We start from the raw sequence: 25656 nt of genomic DNA on the forward strand, positions 1-25656 counted from the left end.
AAAAGGGAAATATATTCAGTCATGTATTACTTGGTTTTGCAACACAAAATGATCACATCTAGCTTTGCACAAATCTAGCTTAGAAAGTATACATACTTAATTGATATTTTCTACTAGGGAAATTTACTTTAATTGGTATTTCCAATGTGATATACCAATTGGCATAGAGCTTGCGTTTTGCAGCACTCTTGGGCGGCTTCATTCCCTGTTATCGCTGAGAGTGATGGGGTCCTGTTGCAGGTGGCAATGTTGATCAACAGCGCTTGCCAGCTAGAAGCCAGGGCAACATTAGCACATGGCTTACTAAGGAAATCAATTTCTCCTTTTTGTCTTCCTGAGGAGACTGAATTCACCTACTACGTGTCTGCAGCTATACTATGATAGAGCAATCAATCAACTTCTTGCTTACATACATATTCTTGCAAATTTATGTTTCTTTCGTAGACAAGGAAAATCTATTTTTAGTTTGTAATCATAACAACTGCAGAGACAAAATCAGTTTAAAAAATGAATTTTCTTATTACAAACCTAGAGTTAGATGTAATATTTAAAAATAAATCAGGGATTAAGCCTAGGTATTGTGATATAGGTATTCTCTGCAAGTATATTAGCTGTAAAGAAACATTCCTGTATTTTGACTTGAGGTTCTACTATGATAATCATTCTAACTCTCTGGACTACAAATTTATAAAATTATAAAACCAAGTAATGAAACACATGTAAAAAGTAATAGGTGCTATTATACATAATGAGGCTATTGTCCCTATACCGTACTTTTTTCCCCCAGAACAAATGTATAAAACATATTTCTTCCTGCAAAGTAAGCAATGTTTAGGCAAACTGTAGGTAAAACCTCTTGCAAATTTACGCATGATAAAGTAGTCTAAGGAGATGTTTGCAGGCATTTAGATTAACAAGGGACGTTTTTAAGGTTTTGGGGTAGGGAATGGGGACACTGTCAGCAGCTCAAGAGCAGGAATCCTCCAGATGACATTTGCATTCTCTGGGCTTTCAGATGGGCTAAGCAGGATTCATTCTTGTTGAGCTCTGCACTAGGGCAACACTATTATTAATTATGCAAACTTTTTTTTTGGATGGGTAAGAGAATTTGAGAATGACTCAGCAAGAGATTTCAAAATCAAACGGCTCTACCTGCTTATTGAACATGTTCTTTAAAAAATCTGGGCATTAGGAGTTTAAGATCTATGGAAGGGAAACTCCATTATTGCAGTGACCTCTGAGAAAGACCCACTTTTGTAAAGAACATTTGGTCAGTTCAGTTCCACCTAGCCTTCCTATACTTTAAGTTGAAAATAGTTGGTACTTTTTCAAGATTGGCTTCTTACTTTTCTCTAACAAACATGCATAAAACCTAGTAAAATCTCCAAACCAAAGATGACTTTATCGTCAAAGGTGTGTGTGTGTTTGTGTGTGTGTGTGTGTGTGTACCTTCATACATTCCTCTAGATGATAACTTGGATACGGGGAACACTAGTCAAATAAGATGTAAGGCTTTTTTTTTTTTTTTTTTTTTTTTTTTTCACAAGTCCTTGCTAAAGTGGCAGTTAAAGATTTAGTTGGAAAAGGAAAGCTCCCAGTCACTAGTGCCTTCGAAGCTTGTTGGGGGAGAAATCATCTCACCTATTTTGGAAACTACTTGCAGATGTGGGGAAACCTCGGAATTGCTCACAACAGGGGTTTTGCAGAGATTTCCTCTGATTTTTTTCCTCCCCAATTTCCCACAACCTCTGTTTGTCTTGAGTCTGCTCGGCTGACATGTGGTTTACCTCGCTGACCCTCCTGCCAGGTTTTACACCCTCTCCTCTGAAGAAGTAAAACATTACTGAAGCCGAAGGATACTGAGCAACTCTGCTCATGGGCGCCAGAACTGTCACAGAAAATTTGCTTCCCGAGTATTCCATCCAACTTCCCTTCCTGCGCCCACGTGAGCCACAGCGCCAGCCCATCGGCAAGGTCTCAGCGTTTCCTGCTGCTGCAATCTGTAACTCGATTTTGGATTTTTTTTTTTTTTTAATTGCAGTTCTGAGGATCTTAGTTCTTAGCAAAACTTTGTTGGTTAGGAGACTTTTACAGTAGTCTGTTTATTTTCTTACCAAAATCGTGAAGACTCGCACACTTTTCCTCCATTCCTGCCCTGCTCTAAGGTTAAACAGCAGCAAAGGAAAGAAATACACACTCGCTGTTTATTTGGGGGGAGGGGAAATATGGATTTGCAGCTAAGTTATCACGATCCTTCGCTCCACCCCCGGTCTGGCACTTTCAACTGACACGTACATCATCTATTAATTGTTGTTTACCGACTCAGATACATAATATATTCATTTTTATCTTTGGTAAAATATAAATGGAATTGTCAGCGCGCTCCTGTCTGTTTGTTTGTCTAAGGCTATCAAAAGAAGTCAAGAGAGGAGGCTGTGGCCCGGATCCTGACCCTGATTGTATGAATAAGTAAGCAGGATGCAAGTGATTGGGTTAGATGGTGCGAATATTTTTTTTTCAAGTTAGGAAGAGGGTAAAAAGACAGGCTGGCGGGGGGAAGGCAAACAGTGCATCCCCAAATCCTCACACTTTTGCTCTCTTGCAGTCAGTTGCTTTGCTGGCTTCTGCAGGCTTTTAAGGTCTCGCGGCGTAGAAATGCCTGGCCCCCACCCCCTTCCTCGGTCTCCCCTTTCAATTCAGATGTGCTGATGTGCAGACCGGATTCATCTTCTCGGAGAGGCGGCGGCGGCTTTGGGCTCAGGCGGCGGCGGCTCGCGCTCGGCCGCGGAGTCCTGGCAGCAGCGGGGACGCGGCGCGGGAGCCCGAGCACTGGTGGCAGCTGAACCCGCGGGGCGCTGCTGGCAGAGCCGCGGCCGCGGGAAGTTCGGCAGCCAGAAGAACGATCTGGCAGGCTACGAGCGCCAGCGCCGCCAGAGCCGAGTTTGCCTGCGCCCTCCCCGCCTCCGAATGCCGAGTTCCTTACCTGCCCTCCGCCCACCCGCGGGCCCCTAGCCAACTTCTCCCTGCGACTGGGGGTAACAGGCAGTGCTTGCCCTCTCTACTGTCCCGGCGGCATCCACATGTCTCCGGACACCTGAGCACCCCGGTCCCGCCGAGGAGCCTCCCGGTGGGGAGAAGAGCACCGGTGCCCCTAGCCCCGCACATCAGCGCGGACCGCGGCTGCCTAACCTCCGGGTCCCGTCCCCTCCTTTTCCTCCGGGGGAGGAGGATGGGGTTGGAAAAGCTTTCCCTGAGGATGCTCGTGTGGCTGGTGGCCTCGGGGATTGTTTTTTACGGGGAGCTATGGGTCTGCGCTGGCCTCGATTATGATTACACTTTTGATGGGAACGAAGAAGATAAAACAGAGACTATAGATTACAAGGACCCGTGTAAAGCCGGTAAGTGGCTCTCCAGGTTGGGACGGTGGCGCGCCGGGGGCCGCTGCGCTAGGTTTCCGATGGGTGGCGGTGGGAGCTCACCTGTTTCCTTCCCTCCCGCGTCAGCCCCTCCGCCGCCCCTCCTTCTCTCCCCCTCCTTTTTCTTCCCTTCCCCACCCGCAAGTGGCAGCCGCTGCGGCCCCAGTTGACGAGAGTTCTATGCTAGCGGGATCCGCTGCCAAGCTCCCATCTCCCAGTTTGGGAATAACGTCCTGGAGTTTCTGATCCCTCTCTCCTCCCCCAGCGAAATGAAACAAGTCGTAAATATAGCTGGCTGCTGTAGGTTTTAAATTCCAACACTCAGCGGGCTTTCTGCATCTGGAAGGGACACCGCCTTCTTCCCCCCGCCCCCCACCAGGGCGCGGTTTCCCAGCGCTCGTTCGAGACCGAGTGGGCAGGGTTCCCCAAAAGATACAGGAGGATGGCATTGCTACCTCCAGACACCTTGGCTCCCTCTTTTACCAGGAATTTCAAGTGTGGGTTCCAGGCTAGAAGGGGATTGTGATAATCTCGGAAGAACTCACTTTTAGACGGGATTCTGATGCATTTGCCCATTTAAAATAAACTGAAAAAAAAATGTTTTTAAGTTGCTACCCCATTCAAACTTGTGTCTTCCTTCCTGCTAACACCCCAGGGAAATGTAGTCGGACCAGCACTGCCTGAAGCTCAGCTTCTCGCCTCGCAGGGTCCCTGAATGTCCCAGGTCCTTCCCCTCCCTTCTACGCCTCTGGCGCCGCTGCCAGCCTCTCTCGCGCGCTGGGCGGCGCTTCCCTCTCGCAGCCTAAGGTCGGAGACGCACGTGCCCGTGGCCGCGACCACGTGAGCGCAACGCCCGGGGGCGCCCAGCACTGGCCGAGGCTCCTGTCCGGGTTCCGTGAGCTCCTGGTTCCTTGCTGTATTGGGCTGTGGCTGAGGTGAACCGCGCTCAGTGTGGACGCACGAATAACTTCGTAAAGGTTGCACGGTGGTTGGGGCTAACCTAGTGGGGCGGTTTGTAAGCAGAAGGCACGTTGGGTTCCATCCCAAGAGGTGTGGGTTTTAGCGAAGCGTAGAGGAAGGGAGTGGACAAAGTCAAATATACCCAGGGTTCTCCAGATTCCGTGCGGGGTTGCTCTGTGACTGGGTTTTCTTCCCTTCCATAACTAGATAAGCATTATTCATCCTCTCTTGGGCCTGGAGGAAGGAGAGGTGTACACAATGAAGAAAAATGCTGGAAATTCCCTAGTTAATTTTTACCTTTGATGACACATTGTTCTGACACAAAGGGTATGTGTGTTCTGTTCACATTATCACGTCTTTCTCGGTGCACCCTTAAGTGCAGATACTTATTCAAAACTCAGAGTAGCTTAGCAGGAGCCTGTCAGGCTGGAACTCAGAATTCTGATTTAATTCGGTTTTGCTGATAAGTTCCCTGCTGTCACTTTTAATAACTGTATCTATTTTCCCACTGAAAGTTTCTTGGGCCACCCCGGATGGTTTGGACAAGGAGATGCTGATTGCTGTGGTGGGTGACCAGTGGCTGGGCATTCAGAATCTGCTCTCTGCAACTCCTTAAATGTACTTCTTTCTAAGAAATTTCTTTTGAATAATGTTGTAACTTGCTGAAAACTGTGCATTTTCTTGTTTGTGGTAGGGTAGAGATGAAGTACATTATTTCAACAGATTGTGTAGGAACACATCTACTTTGATACCCTGTTGTGTGAAAGATTCAAGCAAATAAGTATTTGCACCATGTGTATTGAAACACACTTCAGACATTACTGTTTAGTTTCCTTAGCAAATAAACATCTAGGTTAAAAAAAAAAAAAACACTTTAATAGCATTTACTTTTTGTTTCCCCTTTGATGCTGGTTTATTTTTGAATAAAGCTGTTGAAAGTAAAGCAACAACAAAACCAACGTTGAATGGATTATTACCCTAATCTTATTTCTTCTCTGTTTTTGAGAAGAGGCATACCAGTACACACCTGTGTGTGTGTTCACACGCATGCATGTGTGTGTGTAATGAGAGAGAAATAAGAATGGCCTAAGTGGAGGGCTGAGAAGTATGCGCAGAATATGAGTCCCTTTTAAAATTACCACCCTACTTTTGAATTTAGGCTTCAATGTACCGTCTTGTCTAAAGATGGGCAAAATTTTAGTGCCTCCTTTCTAGCACTGGGAAAGTCAAATCGAAGTTCCAATAACAGGAAAAAAATGAAATAATACATAGAAATCCCAAGCAAGAGTCAAAAAAAAAAAAAATGGTTACTGAGATAAGGAAGATGGGGACAGGTCTGTGAAAGAAAACCATGCAAAAGCAAAAGAGAAGGTACTTTCCAGACACTTGGGCACCTTTGATCTGCCCTTTCCAAATAACAGATTGGAGAGCATGGCCCATGAAATAAAGGGGCCTTTCTGAGCTTCTGTAACAGGGTCTTCATATCCCTTAAAATACACAGTGGCTTGATATCACAATGACAATCATGGCTTTATGGTTTTAAAGCACTTTTGAGTGCTGGTGTTCACAATAGCTCAATATGGTAGACTTTGTTACTCTTCCCATTTTACACATTAGGAAAACAGAGGCCCAGTGAGGTTACATGTCTTTGTTAGGATTACTCAGAACTCGATTCCAAGTTTCCTGACTGCAAAGTCTGGCTGTACTTGACAATTACACTACATTCTTGGTTGGCCTTTTGGGGGCTTTCATTGAGAAGATAATAGGAATTAGTCCAGATTTACCAGGAATCCAGACTAACAGAGATACAATTACTTGCATATCTGATATAGGTGATGTGAGGAACATAGCTTCAGATTTTCGAAACTCAAATCCTTGAGGACAGAGATCATAACTGTTTTTTAGTGATTATCACAGGAATGGATTACTACTGTTAGGATTATAATATGTTCTCAATACCTTCTTGGTATCTATAGACTGGTTGATACTGCCATTTACAAACTTCTTTTCTAAACAAGATCAAATGTGTGTTACCCAGTGAGGTTTGTTTCTCAATTACAACTTTAAAAATTGTCCTATCCTCAACACATTTGTGAAATAGAATACAACTTGTTTACCTATCAGAACTCTGATTTCAAGTTCATGAAACGATAGGATGGAAAGGAATCCTTGTGTTAATTTGATAGAATTTTTACTCAGAAAGATATTATAGGTGTAAGTGATAGTAGGTAAGTATATCTGCACAGCTGCGGATATATTTATATAGCCAAATCCATTAGGACAAAATATAGGTACTTCATTTCTCTATATGAGTAGATATACACAAAGATACAGATAATTCAAAAGAATGTCTGGCTGTCTTTCATCAGTGCAGCACACAATCACCTGAATATGCAATCACATTGCTCTTACTCTCTAGGTCAGAAGGGTCCCAAGGGACATTGGGAAGCCGATGCTGCAGGCGCTCATTCCAGAGCAGAGACTGAGGTGTCCTGTTTCATTGTTGTACTATAGAAATAAGTGTTAATCTGAGTATTAATATCTGTGAAGAGCCCTGGCAAATTTAGTTTTAAGTTAATCTTCTGCCACATATGTGTACAGATTACATGGAAAAGCAGATACCTGATGAAGTAACTGTGTATTAGCACATACCCTTCCTTCTCTTCTCTCCTTCTCTTCTTCCCTCTCTTCCATTCCTTGCTTTTTTCTCCCTTCCCTTCTTCTCCGTCTTCTTTCTTTCATTCCATCATTTTTTTTATATTTACGGGAATATTAGGAAAGCTCAGGCAACTGCAAATAGAGTATCTAATAGGAGAAATGGAAGAAATTAGTATTTTGAATCTTGGTTAGAGGCGTATAGAATTGGTGGAGTAAGATGTGCATGCAGAATGGTATCTTTACTCTCTGTAGACATTTGTGAACACCTTGACAAAAGATTTTCTACCTAGAAGCTCCTGAATAAATGACTCCTAATCTTGGGGAAAACAAACAAAAGAAAAAAACAAAACAAAACAAAACAAAAAAAAAACAACTCCAAGAATGATTAAAGGTCAGTGCCTTGCAAGTTGAAATTTGCCTATAGAGGAGCATCTGCAAGCCTGTCTATATAGAAATAGGCTTTTGGTATTTTAGAAAACTCTTTTTGCTTTTCTTTATAGTCGGTGCTCCAGTGTCCTAGTATGCTAGGCCTTGTGATAATTTTCCTCAGTTTATAATTTCTAGGTAACATTGCCTCATTCTTTTGGCCCTCAGTGTTGTACTTTCTAGCTGAACTGGCCATTTTCGAATTGGATGTCCTATTCCATATCTTTATTCCATCACAGTTTTAGATATCCAAACATTGATTTCTTAGTCGGTGCCTCTCTAGACTGCTGCACACTCGTTTACAAATGCGTTTCATAGAGCTGCCTCACCTAATCAGTTTCTTCTGTTTTAGTTTTCATTCCTCAGATCTTGATTTTTTTTTTTCTCTTCTTGCCTTGGGTACCAACTCAGAAGTGGCCAAAATACGGTGTTTGCAAAAGGGATGGATAAGGCATTATATTCTGTACATTTGAATTCTGCTCCTCTTTTGTCAATAGTAGTCCTTAGTCCTTGTCTTGAGGGCCTACATCCATATTTGGTCCACAGTGGCAGTTACTGTTATTAGGTATGAAAAAGATAGTTTTTTTTTTTCTTAAATATATTCCCTCAGACTGAGTGAGGTCCAAAGCTCTTCTTTTCCATCCTTTTTCTTTGTTTACACAGTCTCCTGAGATCCTCCCACGTTTTGCTTCTGGATAGTTTCATTCACAAATTCAAAACCTAAGTGGAACCCCTTCTCTTAGCTAGTTGGTGTAATAATGCATAGAATTCTTAATTCAAGTAGGTGCCCAGTCAACCCTACTTGACTCAATGTAGGCCTCCTTAGATCAAGGTGAAGGAAAAGTTAACATATAATTCCACAGCTTTCCCTCTTACCCTGATGATGGCATCCTTTTTCTCCTCCTCCTCCTCCTCCTCCTCCTCCTCCTCCCCCCCCCTCCTCCTCCTCCTCCTCCTTCTTCTTCTTCTTGTTCTTCTTCTTCTTCTTCCTCTTTTTTCTGAGACAGGATCTCACTCTGTCACCAGGCTGGAGTGCAGTGGCACGATCTTGGCTCACAGCCTCAACCTACTAGGCTCAAGCAATCCTCTTACCTCAGCCTCCATAGCAGCTGGGACTACAGGTGCATGCCACCATGCCCAGCTAATTTTATTGTTTGTATTTTATTTTATTTTTCTTGCAGAGGCGTGGTTTCACCATGTTGCCTAGCTTGGTCTTGAACTCCTGAACCAAGTGATTCACCCGCCTCAACCTCCCAATGTGCTGGCATTACAGGCATGAGCACCCGACTGACAGTTTCCTTTTCTATGAAAGCCTAGTATAAGCCATGTATGGTTCCTCCTTCAGAAACCATATTGTCTTCCTCTATTGTGTATGCAGGAATCCTATTTTTGAACATCTTAGCATTTTTCTCTCATGTGAAATTGAGACTTACTTGCCAATAGTTAAAACCATATTCTTTGCAAACCTTCTTATGGTTATTAGTCACCTTAATCATCCTTCACACCTTTCAATCCTTGAGGTCTTGACGTGATCGCTTATAGAAAAGCGATTCTTCTGGAACTCAGGTAGGTAGTATCAAATGCAGATAATTTACCATCATTCATTTTAGAATATTACTTATTCTAATAGTGCCTTAGACCCATCTGCTTAAAGTATGTAAAACTAGGACCCTCCTTAAGCTTTTCTAAGAATGCTTAGAGAAGACAGAGGCAAATAATCCATTTAAATTGAGGCATTGCACATCCTGCTGAGACCATCTGGTGTCTAGGGAAGTGGTGGGGGTAGGGGAGCCATGTTGCTCCCCTGAACTGTGAGAACTCCCCCCTGCAGCATCTTGAGCTCAGACTTAGGCCAGGACTCAGGGGTCTGGCAAGGTTCCTGAGGATGTAGGATTTCCTCATCTTCAGGATGAGGGGAGTTTGGAAACCTCTTACAGTTCTTTCATATTCCAGGATCTGGAATTAATTGTGGACTTATCCTTCCTAAATTGAGGAGTGCAGAGTCCTCTCCCCAACCCTGGATATGGCAGAATGATTTAGCAATATGGCTTTAGTGGTTTTTGTCTTTAGTTATCTATTGAATACTAACACTTGGGGAGGAAAACTTAAAAATATATATAACGTCAAAGCTATGGAATGAATGACATAGATTGTGTTCTTTTCCAGAAAGCAGGAGGAGGGAATCCCTTGCTTATTTATTTCATTCTTGCCATTGTGAGCCCTAAAAATGGAATACTGACTATCTTGGAGTATCCAAATGGACTTGGAGATATTGTGGACTGGCTAATGGACTGCTAGTTTTGTCAGCTCTTTATAGAATGTGTGCTAATCCTGTCAAGCTATTCTAAAGAGCTCAACTACATATTTTGTATTAAGAAGTCTACTAAATTAGGTGTTAACTGAAATCCAGAAAGTGAAGCAAGGTGGTGTTTATCTTATTCAACTCTTCTCCTGCAACTTACATTTAGAGTTTAAGCTTAAAAAATTGCTATCCACTATATTTTTTAAAAGAACTTCCTTGAATGATAATTCTAAAAAATTGAAACCGTATATTAAATGGGTCAGAAGTGCTCTAAATATATTATTTTTTCCCAAGTCAAATCTAGTTTTATGTATTGGTATGCTACTCGAAACATTCAACTCAGTGTTTAAAAAAGACTTCAGCAGTTTTTAACACACTGTACCATTTTACAAGTCAGGGGAGTTGTTACAGAGATGGAGATAAAAGCCATATATTTACTCTCAGCATTTTAAATATTCTGCGTTGTTGAGCTTTCCAATGATGACATTTAATTTGTGTGATGGGTGAGGCAGAGTTGGAGGGGTAGAGGGTGGAATAGTTCCCTCATTCCTTACATTTCTCATCTGTGTTAAACTGTCAGCACATGGATTGTGTACCACACAGTCACCTCTGGTAGCTCCTGGACCCGTTGCTGCTGTAAGTGCCTTCTGAGCAATCTTCTTTGGCTCTGAGTGTATTTGAAGAGTTTATTGGAATAATCTCAGTTTATTGTAAAGTGTTGGAAACCACCTTGGCATTAGCTCAGCTGACTGACCATTCAGAAAAGATGGAACTTTGTTCTTCTGCTCTATTCTTTTCAGAACACAAATACCCAACAGTTGGGGCTTATGGTATTTTGTTTTTCATATTCAGATTAAAGATAATTAAGTATATGCCTCATTGCATGGAAGTTAAAACCTTTCAAATATCCCAGGGAGGAACACCATGAATAATTCGGAAACACCAAATGGAGAATATTAAAGAAGGGAATGAGTCCTCACCTATCTCAAGCACCTCGCATATCTAGGAAGTATCTTCATGGCTCATGTCAGAATAACATAGTTTACATTTTTGCGTTAAAAAATCTAGTCTCTTGTCTTCACCATATTCCCATCAATTAACATTATCACTCCTTCTGGATACATGAGGAAAACGGACAAGTGGTGAGGGCTTGAACTCGAGTTTCTCTATTTCTGATGACTTTCCTTTTTCAAATTTCTCACACTTGACTCTGCAGCCAGCACAAATGTAGTGAAACTATCAATTTACATGGTGGTGGACATCCATCCATTGTGATTTCTTTGTTGAGAATGCATCTTGCTTTTAGTGTTCTTGCATTTTTATAAGCCACGTACTGTATTGTCAGAGTAAGACCAGAACTTTATAATCACATGGAGTGTAGTGCAGGGCCTCCTCCCTCTCGAGAGCGTTCTCTTAGCATGAGAAGTTACGAATGAAACACCTATTTATGGATGAAACAAACAAAAATGCAAATGACTAATTTTAACAGGATTAGAGACATGTCTGAGGGTGAATAGTGTAGGGGAGACAGTGCCGTGTGTAGCCTCAAGTATATGCATTGTGAAAGCAGGCTTTCCATGTCCATTAAGACAGGGGCTGGGTTGGATGTGGGTAGAATTCAGTCGTGAGTGCCCTGTTGCTGGCACAGGCTCTGACATTTTGTGTGGTAATGTGTTGTTTCACACTTTAAATTTGCTGAGTATTCATTGAATTCGTGAGTATGAGCCCATACAGAGTGCAAGAACATCCTTTCAAATGCAGTTGAAAAAAATTCAGGAAAGTGGTTTACAGTGTACACTAGGTATGTAAATGATGTGTGAATGCTTTTGAGAAAACAAATCTACTGTGTGAAGTTACTTAAATAACTTCACCTTATTCAATCCTAACTTGTCTAAAAGCCTAAGGTCAAATGCTTGAAAACTTTTAGAGATATAAGGATCAAATAAACTTCTTGGAACTCTGGCCTGGTTTCCTAAGAGGAGGAAGTCTGGCAAATTCAAAATGTATACCATATGTAATATTTACTATATGAGTATTATAATTTTTTTGAAGAAAACATATTATTTAGCAAATTATCATATTTTCTAGGATGAAGAATTCCTGCCTATACTTGTTTCCTAACAAGTGGTAGAATAAAATCTGGTAAAACAGGCTTCTCATTTTTTCCTTGCCTCCTTCTTTTCTACCTAAGACCTAGGGGAAAATTTTCTTTTATGTATGTATATTCTTTAGTCCCAAGAGAAGAAATAGTATATAACTAAACCTGAATGCAGTGTAGCTGGCAGGCAGTCACCAGGGTCAGAATAATTGGGTTTTGGTAGCTGGGATGGGTAAAGGAAATAATGACCTAAATCAGGGCCTCTGTGTTTCTTTATGTTTCTTTTTTCTTTTTTTTTTTGTTTGAGATGGGTTTTACCCTTGTTGCCCAGGTTGGAGTGCAGTGGTGTGATCTCGGCTCACTGCAACCTCTGCCTCCCGGGTTCAAGGGATTCTCCTGCCTCAGCCTCCCGAGTAGCTGGGATTACAGGCAGGCACCGCCAAGCCCGGCTAGTTCATATTTTCAGTAGAGACGGGGTTTCTCCATATTGGTCAGGCTGGTCTCGAACTCCCGACCTCAGGTGATCTGCCTGCCCCAGCCTTCAAAGTTGCTGTATGTTTCTATTTGGAAAGAGATTTGTGGGCAGTTTGCTGGGTGAACTGGTGACCAAGAGTTAACACACAGAAAGAAGATACATGTTCAAGGGTGCAAATAGTACAGTAAGAACAGATGAACTAGTGACGAAAAGTTAACGCACAGAAAGAAGATATTGATTATAGGATATACTTCCAGTTTATTCCACAATGAAAATAGTTGTAGTAAGAACAGATCTCTGGCATATACAATGGAACTCAGAAATAGCATGGGGCTTCATACACAAAACTGTATGTTTCAAAAACAAGTGTCCTATATTAAATCTTATTCTTGTATTGAATGGCACTTTTAGCTGAGTGTTTTAAGGTAACTTGGTTTATATCTCCCAGTGATAGAATCAGATTTTGAATCCAAACTCTGGACTCAGTGGGCTGCAGAGGCCTGCCTTTCATTTTCTTTCTTTTTTTATATGGGTACTTTTTTGCAGATTGGATTTTATATGGGTACTTTTTTGCAGATTGGATTTTACAGATGGGTACTTTTTTGCAGATTGGAAAGCCATGTGTGGCCTTCGGCAAGTTATTTAACCCCATTACATTTCTGTTTACTGAGCTATAAAATAAAGGTGATATTATAATCCTCGTGATGTTGTTATAAGAATTAAGTAACTGTAAAGTACATATCACTTTTTCTGGAACATAACAAACACTGTATTATTTTATTCACAGTAGTATAAATATGTAAGATGTGTAGGATTTTTAATCACAACTACTTATTTGTGGAGAGATGATCTTTATGAAACCATTTGTGGGATAAAGGTCTTTGTTTCTTCCCATGCGTAAAAACACTTTCATATCTCAAGTCCTGTGAACTTTTCAACTGAGAAGATAAATCCCCCAAGTAGACCTTGTTTGAAAAGATACCAGGGGCAACCAATAGAAAGATTTTTCAGATGTTGTTCTCTTGGCTATTTGCTCATATGCCTAATACACTCAAAATATATTGACAATTTTCAATTCACGTTGACTGAAGTGTGAATAGAATCTTGGCTGTATATATAGTCTTTTGGTAATTTCTGGTTCAGATTGTGTTTGCCATCTGGATCAATTTGAAGAGCTTAGATATTCACAATCTATGTTTACACAGAGCTAAGTTTGAGCACATGGCTCTAAACTACAAATATTCATTAATTCATTAAACAGTTTTTCAACATTCTTATGAAGGAAACACAGATTTATCCTTGGGGTTTACAGAAGTGTGCCTCACCTAGCATAGTCTTCACATTGCCATTTGCAGGTGGATGATTACTCATGTATAAATAGTTGTTTATGTATTAATAACACAATTGCATGCTAAAGTTATTTTAATTTAGCATTAGAAAATAGATACTGTTATAAATTATGATAATCTGAATATGTATTCTTACACATTTTTGCTAGATTTTTCTTTACTCAAGATAAATGAAGATTAATATAATATCAATATAATGCTTTGTGGAGAGCACTGCAACTTTTAAGTAAGTACTTTGTAGGCTTTGTTATTTGACAGAGGACTAGTATGAGTGTAACCAATAATTATGCAGATATTTGGAAGTAGTCTGTGTAAGCAGCTTGGTTTTAAAATCACACAACTTGATTTTAAAATTTCAATTTATGGCTGGGTGCGATGGCTCATGCTTGTAATCCCAACTCTTTGGGAGGCCGAGGCAGGTGGATCACCTGAGGCCAAGAGTTCGAGACCAGCCTGGCCAACATGATGAAACCCCGTCTCTGCTAAAAGTACAAAATTTAGCCAGGCGCAGTGGCGAGTGTCTGTAATCCCAGCTACTCTGGAGGCTGATGCAGGAGAATTGCTTTAACCTGGGAGGTGGAGGTTGCAGTGAACCAAGATTGCACCACTGCACTCCAGTCATGGTGACAGAGTGAGACTCTGTCTCAATAAAATAATAATAAAATAAAATAAAATAAAATAAAATAAAATAAAATAAAATAAATGTCAACTTGTTTCTCATGTTCTCCCACATTATTTGGCAGAGCACAATTCTGTTCTTCACACTATATCCTTATTCTTAAATACATTTGAAGTTACCGGGTTCACTTTTTCTACATTTATAGGTCAGTAGAAGCCAAAATAAACAGTAAAATGAATGAAGTGAATGTTTACTCTTTTTATTTCTCCTGTTGTACTGTGGTTTTGAAAAGTAAATGTAAGTTTTGCTTTTTAAAAAATAATCTTATCTGCGTAGTGGTATGAAAACTGGAAACAAACTAGACTGGTAGTCAAGAAATGTAAATTCCAGTACTGGCTCTGTAGCTGTATTTGTGTTGCCCTCAGGACATCCTTTGGTTTTCCTGGGCCTCAGCCTCTGAGGTTTGGAAGTCTCTAGGGCTGTTCAAGGCCTAAAGCAATCTGAATCCTGGTGTCTCTGACATTGGAAGCAAGAGCTCCTCTCAAGTGGTACCAAGAAGTTGCAGTGCCAGGGGGCTTAATGCTGTACACCGAGAGGAAGGGGAAGTTGTTCACATCTCTCCAGGGGTCACTCTTGATAAACCCTCAGGTTTCTGACGGTTTTGTTCATATCATGGCAGCCACCATAGGCCCTGAAGTAGGCCATGCAATTTCATGACTTGTCTGCCAGAATTAGCCCCGAAAGCAATCTGTGCCTAAATTTCCCTCCCTTTTCCTACCTCATTACTTCCGAAAAAAAAAAAAAAAAAAATCTACTAAAAGAGTATCAAGGTATGTGAGAATAGCAGGTATCTTACGTGTGTATCAGAGCATGTTAGTGTCACATTACCATCAGAATTGAAGGTTGTTCAGTCGGATTTTTTTCGCAGGAAAAAATGGATTGGTATATTGGGATGAGGGAAGGCCTATTCTGTCGAGTTTGAGGTCAGTGTTCATAATGGAGAGAACAAGAACTATAGGCAACAATACCACAGGAAAATTGTTCTGACTGAAAGCATTTTACCAAGTACATGACATGTTAACAGATATATCCTTATATTAATTAATTACTTGAATATATCCTTGAAAATATACTTCTACTTGGCATAATTGGATATTGTTATTTATTTTCGTAAAATTCAGCTTCACAAACCTCTATTTTTCTTAAAGTGTCTAGTAAGGCACTATTCTTGTTAACTCATTTTACGTATTTTTTCTTGATGAGTTTAAATTGTCAAACAAATCATCGCTAAAGCAAGTTTCACTTTTGTGGCTTTTGTAATAGTAACAAGGAAGTCCAGTAGAAATTGATAACATGAATCTAGGTAGTGTAATTGAATTAGAAGAGCGCTGGATATTCTGTAGGAGACCTAGGTGCAAGTGTTGGCTGTTTTGTTTAATTATATTATCTTCGTCTACCTACATAATGCTTCAGAGCTTAAGTTCGCACATTTGTAATGTGGGGATAATGATCCCTAGTCTATGAAACATGGAATGATTACATGTGTGAGGTCTTGGTAATCCATGATACGCTGCACAGACTGAAATTAATACAAGCACTATTTTGCACATGGTATGTTTCAGGGATATGCTTGGGGGGTACAGAAATAAGATGTGTTCTCTTCCTAAAAGGATTTCAAAATCTACTAGAAAAAAGTAACAAATACTTTAACTATCAATATAAAAACACAGTAAACAAAGTACAATCTCCCTTGGTATTCATGGGGGATTAGTTCCAGCACCTCTGCAGATAGCAAAAATCTGAGAATGCTCTAGTCCCATATATAAAATGGCATAGCATTTGAATATAAACCACTTAATCCTCTCATATACTTGAAATCATCCCTAGATTCCATGTAACACTTACTACAATATAAATGCTATGGGAATAATAATACTGTATTTTAAAAATTCATATTTTTTAACCATTGCATTTATTTATTTATTTTGGAATATTTTCCATCTGTAGTTGGTTGAATCTGTGGATATGGAGGGCTGACTGTTCTATGATAGCACAGAGGAGGGAATGTATTAATTATGCGTCTCAGGGAAGGTGACATTTGAGCTGGATCTTGAAGTCCTGTAATTTTCTTCCTGGAGAAAAGATGGGGCAAAACTTTAGAGTCAAATAACTAAGATAAAAGCTGAAGTTGTGAAAGTTCTTCAATTTTATGAAAATATAGGAAGTGGCAAATGGTCTAATGTGGACAGAGCAAAGGATGTGTAAGGGTTAATGCTTTGGCGAAAAATGATTCTGAAGATAGTGTAAAGGATCTTTAAAGCCCTGGTTGTGATCTTGATCCTGTTGGCGGTGAGAAGTGAACTTACTGAAAATTTAAAGCAGATCATTGGCTTGATTATAGTCATATGTTGTAAAGAGATATTAGGAGGTAAAGAGTGAGCTGGTGTAGTTGGTGGAAGAAGTAATGAGAAAGTGGGAGGAGGGAGGCTTGTTAGATTATAGTAGAAGTAGAGGCAAGCACTGGATGAGTGCTTGCATTTGCACCATGTCAGTAGCCACAGAAAAGAGGGATTGGAGGTAAGAGACAAGTGACCAGCTGGATGGCCTTGGAATGAAGGTCAAGAAAGTAAAAGAAAAGAAAGGAAGAGTCAAAGATGACTTTATGGTTTCATACTTTAGTGACTGGATAGACAGTGATACAGATGAACAAAGTATAAAACGATAAAAAAACAAGTTTGTGTTTTGTAAAGCAATTGAATTTGGTTTTGAGAACCCTTTGATTTGCATATAATCCTTTATTTGGTATTACAGGTCCTCTCATGTTGTTGTTCAGGCGTATATTGGTTAAATTTGGACTTTGTGATGCCATATTAACTTTGAAATCAACTTGTCAAGTCTCAACATTTACATTTTGATTGCCATGGCATTGAATGTATGGGTTATTTTAAAGAGAATTATTTTTATAATATTGAACCTTCTAATCCATTAACGTGGTATATATCTGTATTTGTTTAGGCCTCCTTAAATACTGTTTAATATTTAATACTTTTATCTGTAATTTGTACATGCTTTTGATATAGATTTATTCATATATTTTTATTTTTTGATGATCTAATGTAGCTTTAAAAATTGTTGTTAAGACCATTTGTTGCTATGGTGTAGAAACGTGTTTGATTTTTTATATTTTTACTTTTTATCCAACATTAACAGTCTTGTACGTTTTAATAATTTATATATGTATTTTTCATATAGGTAATGAGATTATCTGCAAATAAACATGTGATTTTATTTCTTCTGTTATAGTCCCTATGTTTTTAATTTAATTTAATTATTTTTTTGCTGTGCTGACAGCGTCCCAGTGTTGCACAGAAGTGCTGACTGAGGACTAGTTTGCTCTGTTCTTAATTTTAAAGGGAATGCTTTCAATTATTTACCAATTATTCTATTTGGTATTTTTTAAACATAGGCACTTTTTATCAAATTAGGAATTCTGTGTTTACTAAAAATGATATAATTATCCTTATTTCACCATTTAAATTATAAATTAGAATAATTAATTTATTAATATTAACCTACCTTGCATTCCTGAGATGAAGACAATTTGGGCATAATCTAGTCTTTTTTTTTACATCTCTGGATTCAAACTCTCCTCATTCTGCTATTCCTGTTGGGTTTTATTCGTTCCTTTAATACATTTGAAAAGATTTTTTTTCCCCTCCATAACAGCACAGGATCACTTTAAACTAAATTCTCTGCTTGAGTGTATTAGGCTTCTGTCATAATATCAATTCAGAATGCAGACCTATTACCTGTTTTAGGTATGGTTCTTGCTTATGTGGTCTCAGAAGATATTTGTTTTTCTCCCCTCTACTTAGTTTCAAGCTTCCAGAAAATTCTTGTGTGCAAGTACCTGGGGTGGTATGAGTTTAGTTTTCATTCTTCCTTATACTTAGAAGCCCCAGATATGGGAATCCCAGATATTGGGGGGATTATTGTATTACACTTTCCAGCTTGGGTGGACCTTGCACTATGTCTTCTATCCTTAAAGCCCCATGAAACATCAAAATTCCATGGTCATGCCAACAAATTTTGGCAAATGCCCTCAGTTGGAAGCTGGCTTTAGTCTTCTGCTTATCTCTCTGGATTCTCTCATTCTCCCAGCAATGAATATATTTCACTCTTTTGTCATCTATTGATGCATTCAGGGCTTTAAAAAAATACTTCATCTAGCATATTGAGTTATGCAGGAAGCTCAGTACCAGTACCTAGTCTGTCATTGTGACAGAAACAGCAGTCATTAACAAGGACTTTTAAATGTGAAACATCATCAGGGCATTTTGTTACAGAACTTAGATTTTATGATTCAATGGCTTTATTCGAAACTCATTTATCATTATATATAAAATATAACCATAAGGTCCTCTATGAAAATATGTCATATATCTAATTTGCTAAACATGGGGATTTTATAATAATCAAACCACCATTTGTTTAAGCTGACTTTTGAGGATATTCATTCAGTCCTGTGTATGTGTGATAAATCCAGAAGTTTCTTGAATTATTTGTAAACATTTCATTGTAAGGGTAAAAATTTTTGTACCTTTCAATTGAAAAGATTCAATTCAAATTTCATGGGGGAAGAACATCCAAATGTAACTCAAACTACCCATTGTGATTTGCAGAGGAAAGACGGTGTTTGCATAAATTGGTATCACAAGCTACCTGTACTGACTTGCTGCCTTCAGGCAGATTTGGTTATTCTTTAACTTTGTAGAATAGCTAGGTAGGATTATGCTTTTCTTTGTCAATGAGGTGGATTGGGAAATATGTTTCTGCAACTTTTGATGCTTATTTGATACTCATTGCATTCAGTTTTATTGATATTAATAGAGAAGCAGCTCACCATCACCAGTCATTTCAGTTTTTTGTAAACAATTAATAAGGTTTCCATTTTTTCTTTATTTAAAATAAGTTGAATTGATTTAACTTGTTGTATGGTTATTGAAACTTTTAATAATACAACTTTGACCTCAATTAATGTTTACACTCTATTAGTCTGTTCTCATGCTGCCAATAAAGAAATACCCGAGACTGGATAATTTATAGAGTAAAGAAGTTTAATTGACTCACAGCTCATTCAGTATGGCTGGGGAGGCCTCAGGACACTAACAATCATGGTGGAAGGGGAAGAAACACATCCTTCTTCACATGGCAGCAGCAAGAAGAAGTCCAGAGCAAAAGGGAGAAAGCCCCTTATAAAACCATTAGATCTCATGAGAACTCACTATCATGAGAACAGCACGGAGGCAACTGCCCCCATGATTCAATTAACTCTCACCAGATCCCTTCCATGACACATGGGGATTATGAGAACTACAATTCAAGATGAGATTTGGGTGCGGACACAGCCAAACCATGTCATTCTGCCCCTGGCCCCTCCCAAATCTCTTGTCTTCACATTTCAAAACACAATCATGCTATCTTAATAGTCCCCCAAAGTCTTAACTCATTCCAGAATTAACTCAAAAGTCCACATTCCAAAGTCTTAGCTGAGATAAGTCCCTTCTTCCGATCAGTCTGTAAAATCAAAAGCAAGGTACTTACTTCCTAAATATGGTGAGGGCTCAGGCATTGGGTGAATACACCCCTTCCAACTGGGAGAAATTAGCCAAAACAGATGGGCTACATGCCCCATGCAAGCCTGAAATCAAGTGGGGCAGTCAAATCTTAAAGCTCTGAAATGATCTCCTTTGACTACCTGCCTCACATCCAAGTCACACTGATACAAGAGGTGGGCTCCCATGGCCTTGGGCAGCTCTGCCCCTGTGGCTTTGCTGAGTACAGCTTCTCTCCTGGCTGCCTTAATGGGCTGGTGTTGAGTGTCTGCACTTCTTCTAGGCATAAGGTGCAAGCTGGATTTACCATTCTGGGGTCTGGGGACTCTCTTCTCACAGTTCCACTAGGCAGTGCCCCAACTGGGACTCTGTGTGGGGTGCTCTGACCTCACATTTTCCTTCCACACTGCCCTAGCAGAGGTTCTCCATGAGGGCTCTGCCCCTGCAGCACACCTCTGCCTGTACATCCAGGCATTTCCATACATCTTCTGAAATCCAGGCAGAGGTTCTTGACCTCAGCTCTTGACTTCTATGCACCCCCAGGCCCACCACCACACATAAGCCGCCAAGGCTTGGAGGTTGTACCCTCTGAAGCAATGGCCTGAGCTGCATATTTTTCCCTTTCAGCAACAGTTCAGATGTAAGTACCAAGTGTTGAGATGCACAAAGCAGCAAGGCCCAGGGCCTGGCCTGTGAAACCATTTTTTCCTCCCAAGCCTTCTGGCTTATGATGGGAGGGGCTGCCATGAAGACCTCTGATATGCCCTGGAGACATTTTCCCCATTGTCTTGGAGATTGACATTTGGCTTCTTGTTACTTATGCAAATTTCTGCAACTGGCTTGAATTTCTCCTCAGAAAGTGTTTTTTTTTTTTTTTTTTTTTTCTTTTTCTTTTCATCAGGCTATCATCGTTTCTTTTATTTTTCTTTTTTTTTTTCTTTTTCATCAGGCTATAAATTCCCCCAAACTTTTATGCTCTGCTTTTGTTTAAACATAAGTTCCAATTCCAAGCCATATCTTTGTGAATGAATAAAACTGAATGCTTTTAAGAGCACTCAAGTCACTTCTTGAATGTTTTGCTGCTTAGAAATTTCTTCCATCAGATACCCGAAATCATTTCTCTCAGGTTCAAAGTTCCACAGATCTCTAGGCTGGTGGACCAGCCTCCTTGTTATAGCATAGCAACAATCACCCTTGCCCCAGCCCAATAAGTTTCTCATCTTCATCTGAGACCAACTCAGCCTGGACTTCATTGTCCATATGGTCAAAATCATTCAACAAGTCTCTAGGAAGTTCCAAACTTTCCCACATTTTCCTATCTTCTTCTGAGCCTTCCAGCCTCTGCCGGTTATCCAGTTCCAAAGTTGTTTCCACATTTCCAGGTATCTTTACAGCAGTACCCCACTCTACCAGTACCAATTTACTGTATTAGTCTGTTCTCATGCAGCTAATAAAGACATACCTGAGACTGGGTAATTTATAAAGGAAAGAGGTTTAATTGACTCACAGTTCAGCATGGCTGAGGAAGCCTCAGGAAGCTTACAATCATGGTGGAATGGGAAGCAAACACACCCTTCTTCAAATTGCAGCAGCACGGAGAAGTGCAGAGTGAAGCAGGGGGAAAGCCCCTCATAAAACTATCAGAGCTCATGAGAACTCATTATTATGAGAACAGCATGGATGTTACTGCTCCCATAATTCAATTGCTTCCCACTGGTCCCTGCAATGACACATGGGGATTATGAGAACAATTCAAGATGAGATTTGAATGGGGACACAGCCAAACCATATCAACACCCACTCAAAATTTCCTCTAATAACTTTCAGTTACAGGGCCTCAAAGGTAATCTTATGCTTTAATTTATGGCAATGTATCTTTTAATGGACTGCTAGAGATTATAACCCCAAATTTCTCATGTAAGAGGCACCATAATGCTATTCTGAAGTCATAAGCAAATTCCAATTATCATGCTTGACTTGTATGTATGAATAGAGATTAATTACAATGATCACTCACTGCCCTACAAGGTGCCATTCACTAATTAATTGTGGCTTCCTAAAAATATGCCATTAATGATTTTTTTTGAGTTAAGCATTGATCCCTTTATGCCCCTTTTCTTTTAAAATTCAAATACTCTTTTCTGAATAGCTATTAAGTCCTCAACCTGAAAATCAGTAATGTGAAAGATCAGGCCCATTTCATAAATGCACTAAGAACATATTCATTAGGAAGGTGGGAAAGCAACCCTGATAATTACTCTAGCCTACTTCACATGTTTGTTTGGGGGCAGCTTATAGTCTGAGCACCTCAGTGACTCTCTTACCCTTTAAACTCTTGCATTCCTTATATTGGATGCCTTTGCATTATGTTCATTCTTTGTTAGCCTTTATCTGGTTACAGAGATTTTCTTTTTCTATAAAGAAATTATTCTGACCTTATATTAGATTTCATTTTCAAGATGGTAGCTATTTCCCTCAATGTCATTCTTTAACATAAATCTAAATTTTGCTTGCACTGAGTCGTTAATGACTGAATGTAAGTCAGCACTGAGCATTTGAGTGAGACTATCATTGTATAGCCAAATTAGCTCCCAAAGAGTGATGATAATTGTAAAACTCTATCTTTAATAAGGGTTTGTAATTGAGTGTTTGCTACTTAAAGACATTTGGTCCAAATTGAGTTATATTTCTTGATATGGACTACATAAAATCTTAACAAATCCAAGCAGTGTGAACTTCTGTTTCTGTACAGAATGGAGTAACAGGGACTACATTTATTTTTGTGACTTAAACAACTAAGAAACTGGACAAAATATATGAAATAGTTCTTAAGACATTGGGCATCAGGCAGCAAAGAACAGTGATTGCTGGGAGATGGAAAAGAAATAAGTGAGCCCTGTGATTGCCTCAGTTTACTCTCTATACAACAAGGTTGAGGAATCCAGGCAGAAACCAGAGTCTCCTTCTGTTGAAGAGGTGGAGCTGGAAATGCAAAGAATCCAATGCAGCTAGAATTTCCAGGGTGAAGCATCAGAGTGGAGAAAGCTGCATAGAGAAAGAACTCTGGAGACATGCAGAGAATCCCTACCTTGTATTCAGAATTTCCAACCCAAAGATTTACCTCACTACTGATTAGTACACGAATGAGAGAACACTCTCTATGGCTGAGGAAATAACTACCAAAAAAAAAAAAAGAGAGAAAAATTCCTTGGGGCTCACCCAGAGCAGGTAATGGTACCTATTCTCATGCAATACACTTGAACAACTTCATAATTTATTGAGCATCACATAGAATATTGAGAAGAGTTTGCCACAGTTAAGGAGGAAATCTTAGCCTTAATCTAAACACTCTGGTCCCACCTTAAAAAGCTAGGGGAAAAAAAAAAAAAAAAAAAGCAGAAGGGATCCAAGCAACTTTAATGCTTCCTAGGATAAAACTCAAGAAGATTTATTGAAATATAAATATTTCCTGCAACCAACAAATCCAAATTCAGTCATTGTTGTCTTGCACCCAATTAGTATTGTAGTATTCTTTTAAGAGTCAAAAAATCCTGCAAACAGTGGAAATGTTTATCATTAGACAAATGGTTGCTAGAATATCTTATATTATAACTGAAGTAATCAGAGTTGCTGGAGAGGAGATAGTTTGGAGCAGGGGAGGACAAGTATAGAAAAATGTCTGAAGAGATAATGGCCAAAAATTCCTAAATTTAGTGAAAACAGTAGATCTGTGTGATTTAATGATCTCAACAAATCCCCAAGTACAAGGAACATGAAGAAAACTGCACCATGTCACATTACAATCAAGTTGAATTAAATTCAGTGATAAACAGAAAATATTAGAAGAAGCCAGAGGGAAGAACATACTACAGAGGAACATACAGAAGAGTTATTCATGGAGAATAAGAATGACAGCAGATTTCTTACTGTAAGCAATGCAAACTGGTACATAGTGGAGTAACATCTTTAAAATAATGAAAGAAAAGCATTGTCAACTTAGAATTCTCAACCCAGCAGAAATATCTTTCATGAATGAAAGTGAAATAAATACTTTTCTAGATATACAAAAGCTGAAAGACTTCATTGCCATCCAACTTAACCTATGAGAAATGTTAAAAGAAGTCCCTTGGCCGGGCGCGGTGGCTCAAGCCTGTAATCCCAGCACTTTGGGAGGCCGAGATGGGCGGATCACGAGGTCAAGAGATCAAGACCATCCTGGCTAACACGGTGAAACCCCGTCTCTACTAAAAAAATACAAAAAAAAACTAGCCAGGCGATGTGGCGGGCACCTGTAGTCCCAGTTACTCGGGAGGCTGAGGCAGGAGGATGGCATAAACCCAGGAGGCGGAGCTTGCAGTGAGCCGAGATCGCTCCACTGTACTCCAGCCTGGGTGACAGAGTGAGACTGTCTCAAAAAAAAAAAAAAAAAAAAAAGAAGTCCCTTAAGTTGTGGCAAATAACAGATTAATGTAGATGTTAAATAGGTTAGAATCAAATTTATTGTTGAATAGAAGTTGTGAGAGCAGATTATTTATTATTATTTCCTGATTATTTCCTAATCTTTAGGGAAAAAGCATTCAGTCTTTCATCACTAAGGATAGTATTAGCTGGAGATTTTTCATGGGTCACCTTTATCAGGTTGAGGAAGTGTCTTTCTGTTACTACCTTTCTGAAGTTTTTAATCAGGAATGCTAGATTTTGTCAAATGGTGTGTGTGTGTGTGTGTGCACATGTGTGACATTAACAGCTTAAATGTAAAATGTGATGTATACATGCACATGCTTATTGTAAAAATTGACAATATAATTTTAAAATTATACAATAAACAGATTGTGTGATCATTATTCAGTATAACTTAACCACATTTACATGTTTTATATGTAATCTATTAATGAGATAAATACACTGATTGCTTTTCACATGTTACTTTGTTAAGGTCTGCTTGCATTCCTGGGAAAAACCACACCTGATCTTGTCAGAGCAGTAAGTCAAGTTCTAATTAATGCAGTAAGCCAAGAATAAGACGTCAAAAGAATACAGATTGGAAAGGATAAAGTAAAACTCTGTCATCAGTCTGATTGTCTATGTGGAAATCCAATGGAATTCCCAATAGAGCGGTTCTTATAAACTGCTATGTGAGTTTAGTAAGATTGCAGGATATATGATCACATACAAAAATTGGTTTCACTTCTATATAATAGGAGTAATTAATCAGAAATTGAAACTGCCAAAATTGCCATTGATAATTGCATTAAAATATGTGATTTTAAGGATAAATATTTCAAAGTATGTGCAAGATCAGTACACTGACAACTACAAAATATTGCTGAGAGATTTTAAAGAAAACCTAAGTAAATCAGAAGATACACTTTGTTCATCAATTGGAAGCCTCAATATTGTTAAGATGTTAGAGATAATGTTCTCTAACTTGATCTATAGATTCAACACAATCCCCCCAAAAACTCAGTAGGACTTTTTGTAAAACATGACACTGTAATTCTAAAATTCATATAGAAATGCAAGAAACCTAGCATAGGCAAAATCATCTTATAAAAGAAGAAGAAGATTAGAGGACTTACAACTCTTACCTTCAAAACTTATTTTACAGCTACAGTACTCGAGACAGGGCATGTTTTCACATCAAGAGAGACAGATACACAAATAGAATGAAATAGAGAATGCAGAAATAGGTGTATACTTCCATTTCTGTTGCTTTCTGATAAAGTTGCAAAGACAAT

The 25656-nt window shown here is 39.3% G+C and overlaps 1 protein-coding gene across 2 annotated transcripts in view; it reads left to right on the plus strand.

Annotated features, from left to right (window-relative positions):
- The first annotated feature begins 2561 nt into the window (after window positions 1–2561).
- TLL1 (tolloid like 1) overlaps window positions 2562–25656 on the plus strand; it is a 235514-nt gene continuing 212419 nt past the window's right edge. For both annotated transcript variants that reach the window (XM_030926364.1, XM_030926371.1), the window contains exon 1: window positions 2562–3398. In XM_030926364.1, coding sequence (XP_030782224.1) covers window positions 3230–3398 — 169 coding nt within the window. In that variant the 5' untranslated portion in view covers window positions 2562–3229. The remainder of the gene's footprint in view (window positions 3399–25656) is intronic.

The sequence above is a fragment of the Rhinopithecus roxellana genome, chromosome 2, assembly GCF_007565055.1.
Source record: "Rhinopithecus roxellana isolate Shanxi Qingling chromosome 2, ASM756505v1, whole genome shotgun sequence".
In the NCBI taxonomy this organism is placed as follows: Eukaryota; Metazoa; Chordata; class Mammalia; order Primates; family Cercopithecidae; genus Rhinopithecus; species Rhinopithecus roxellana.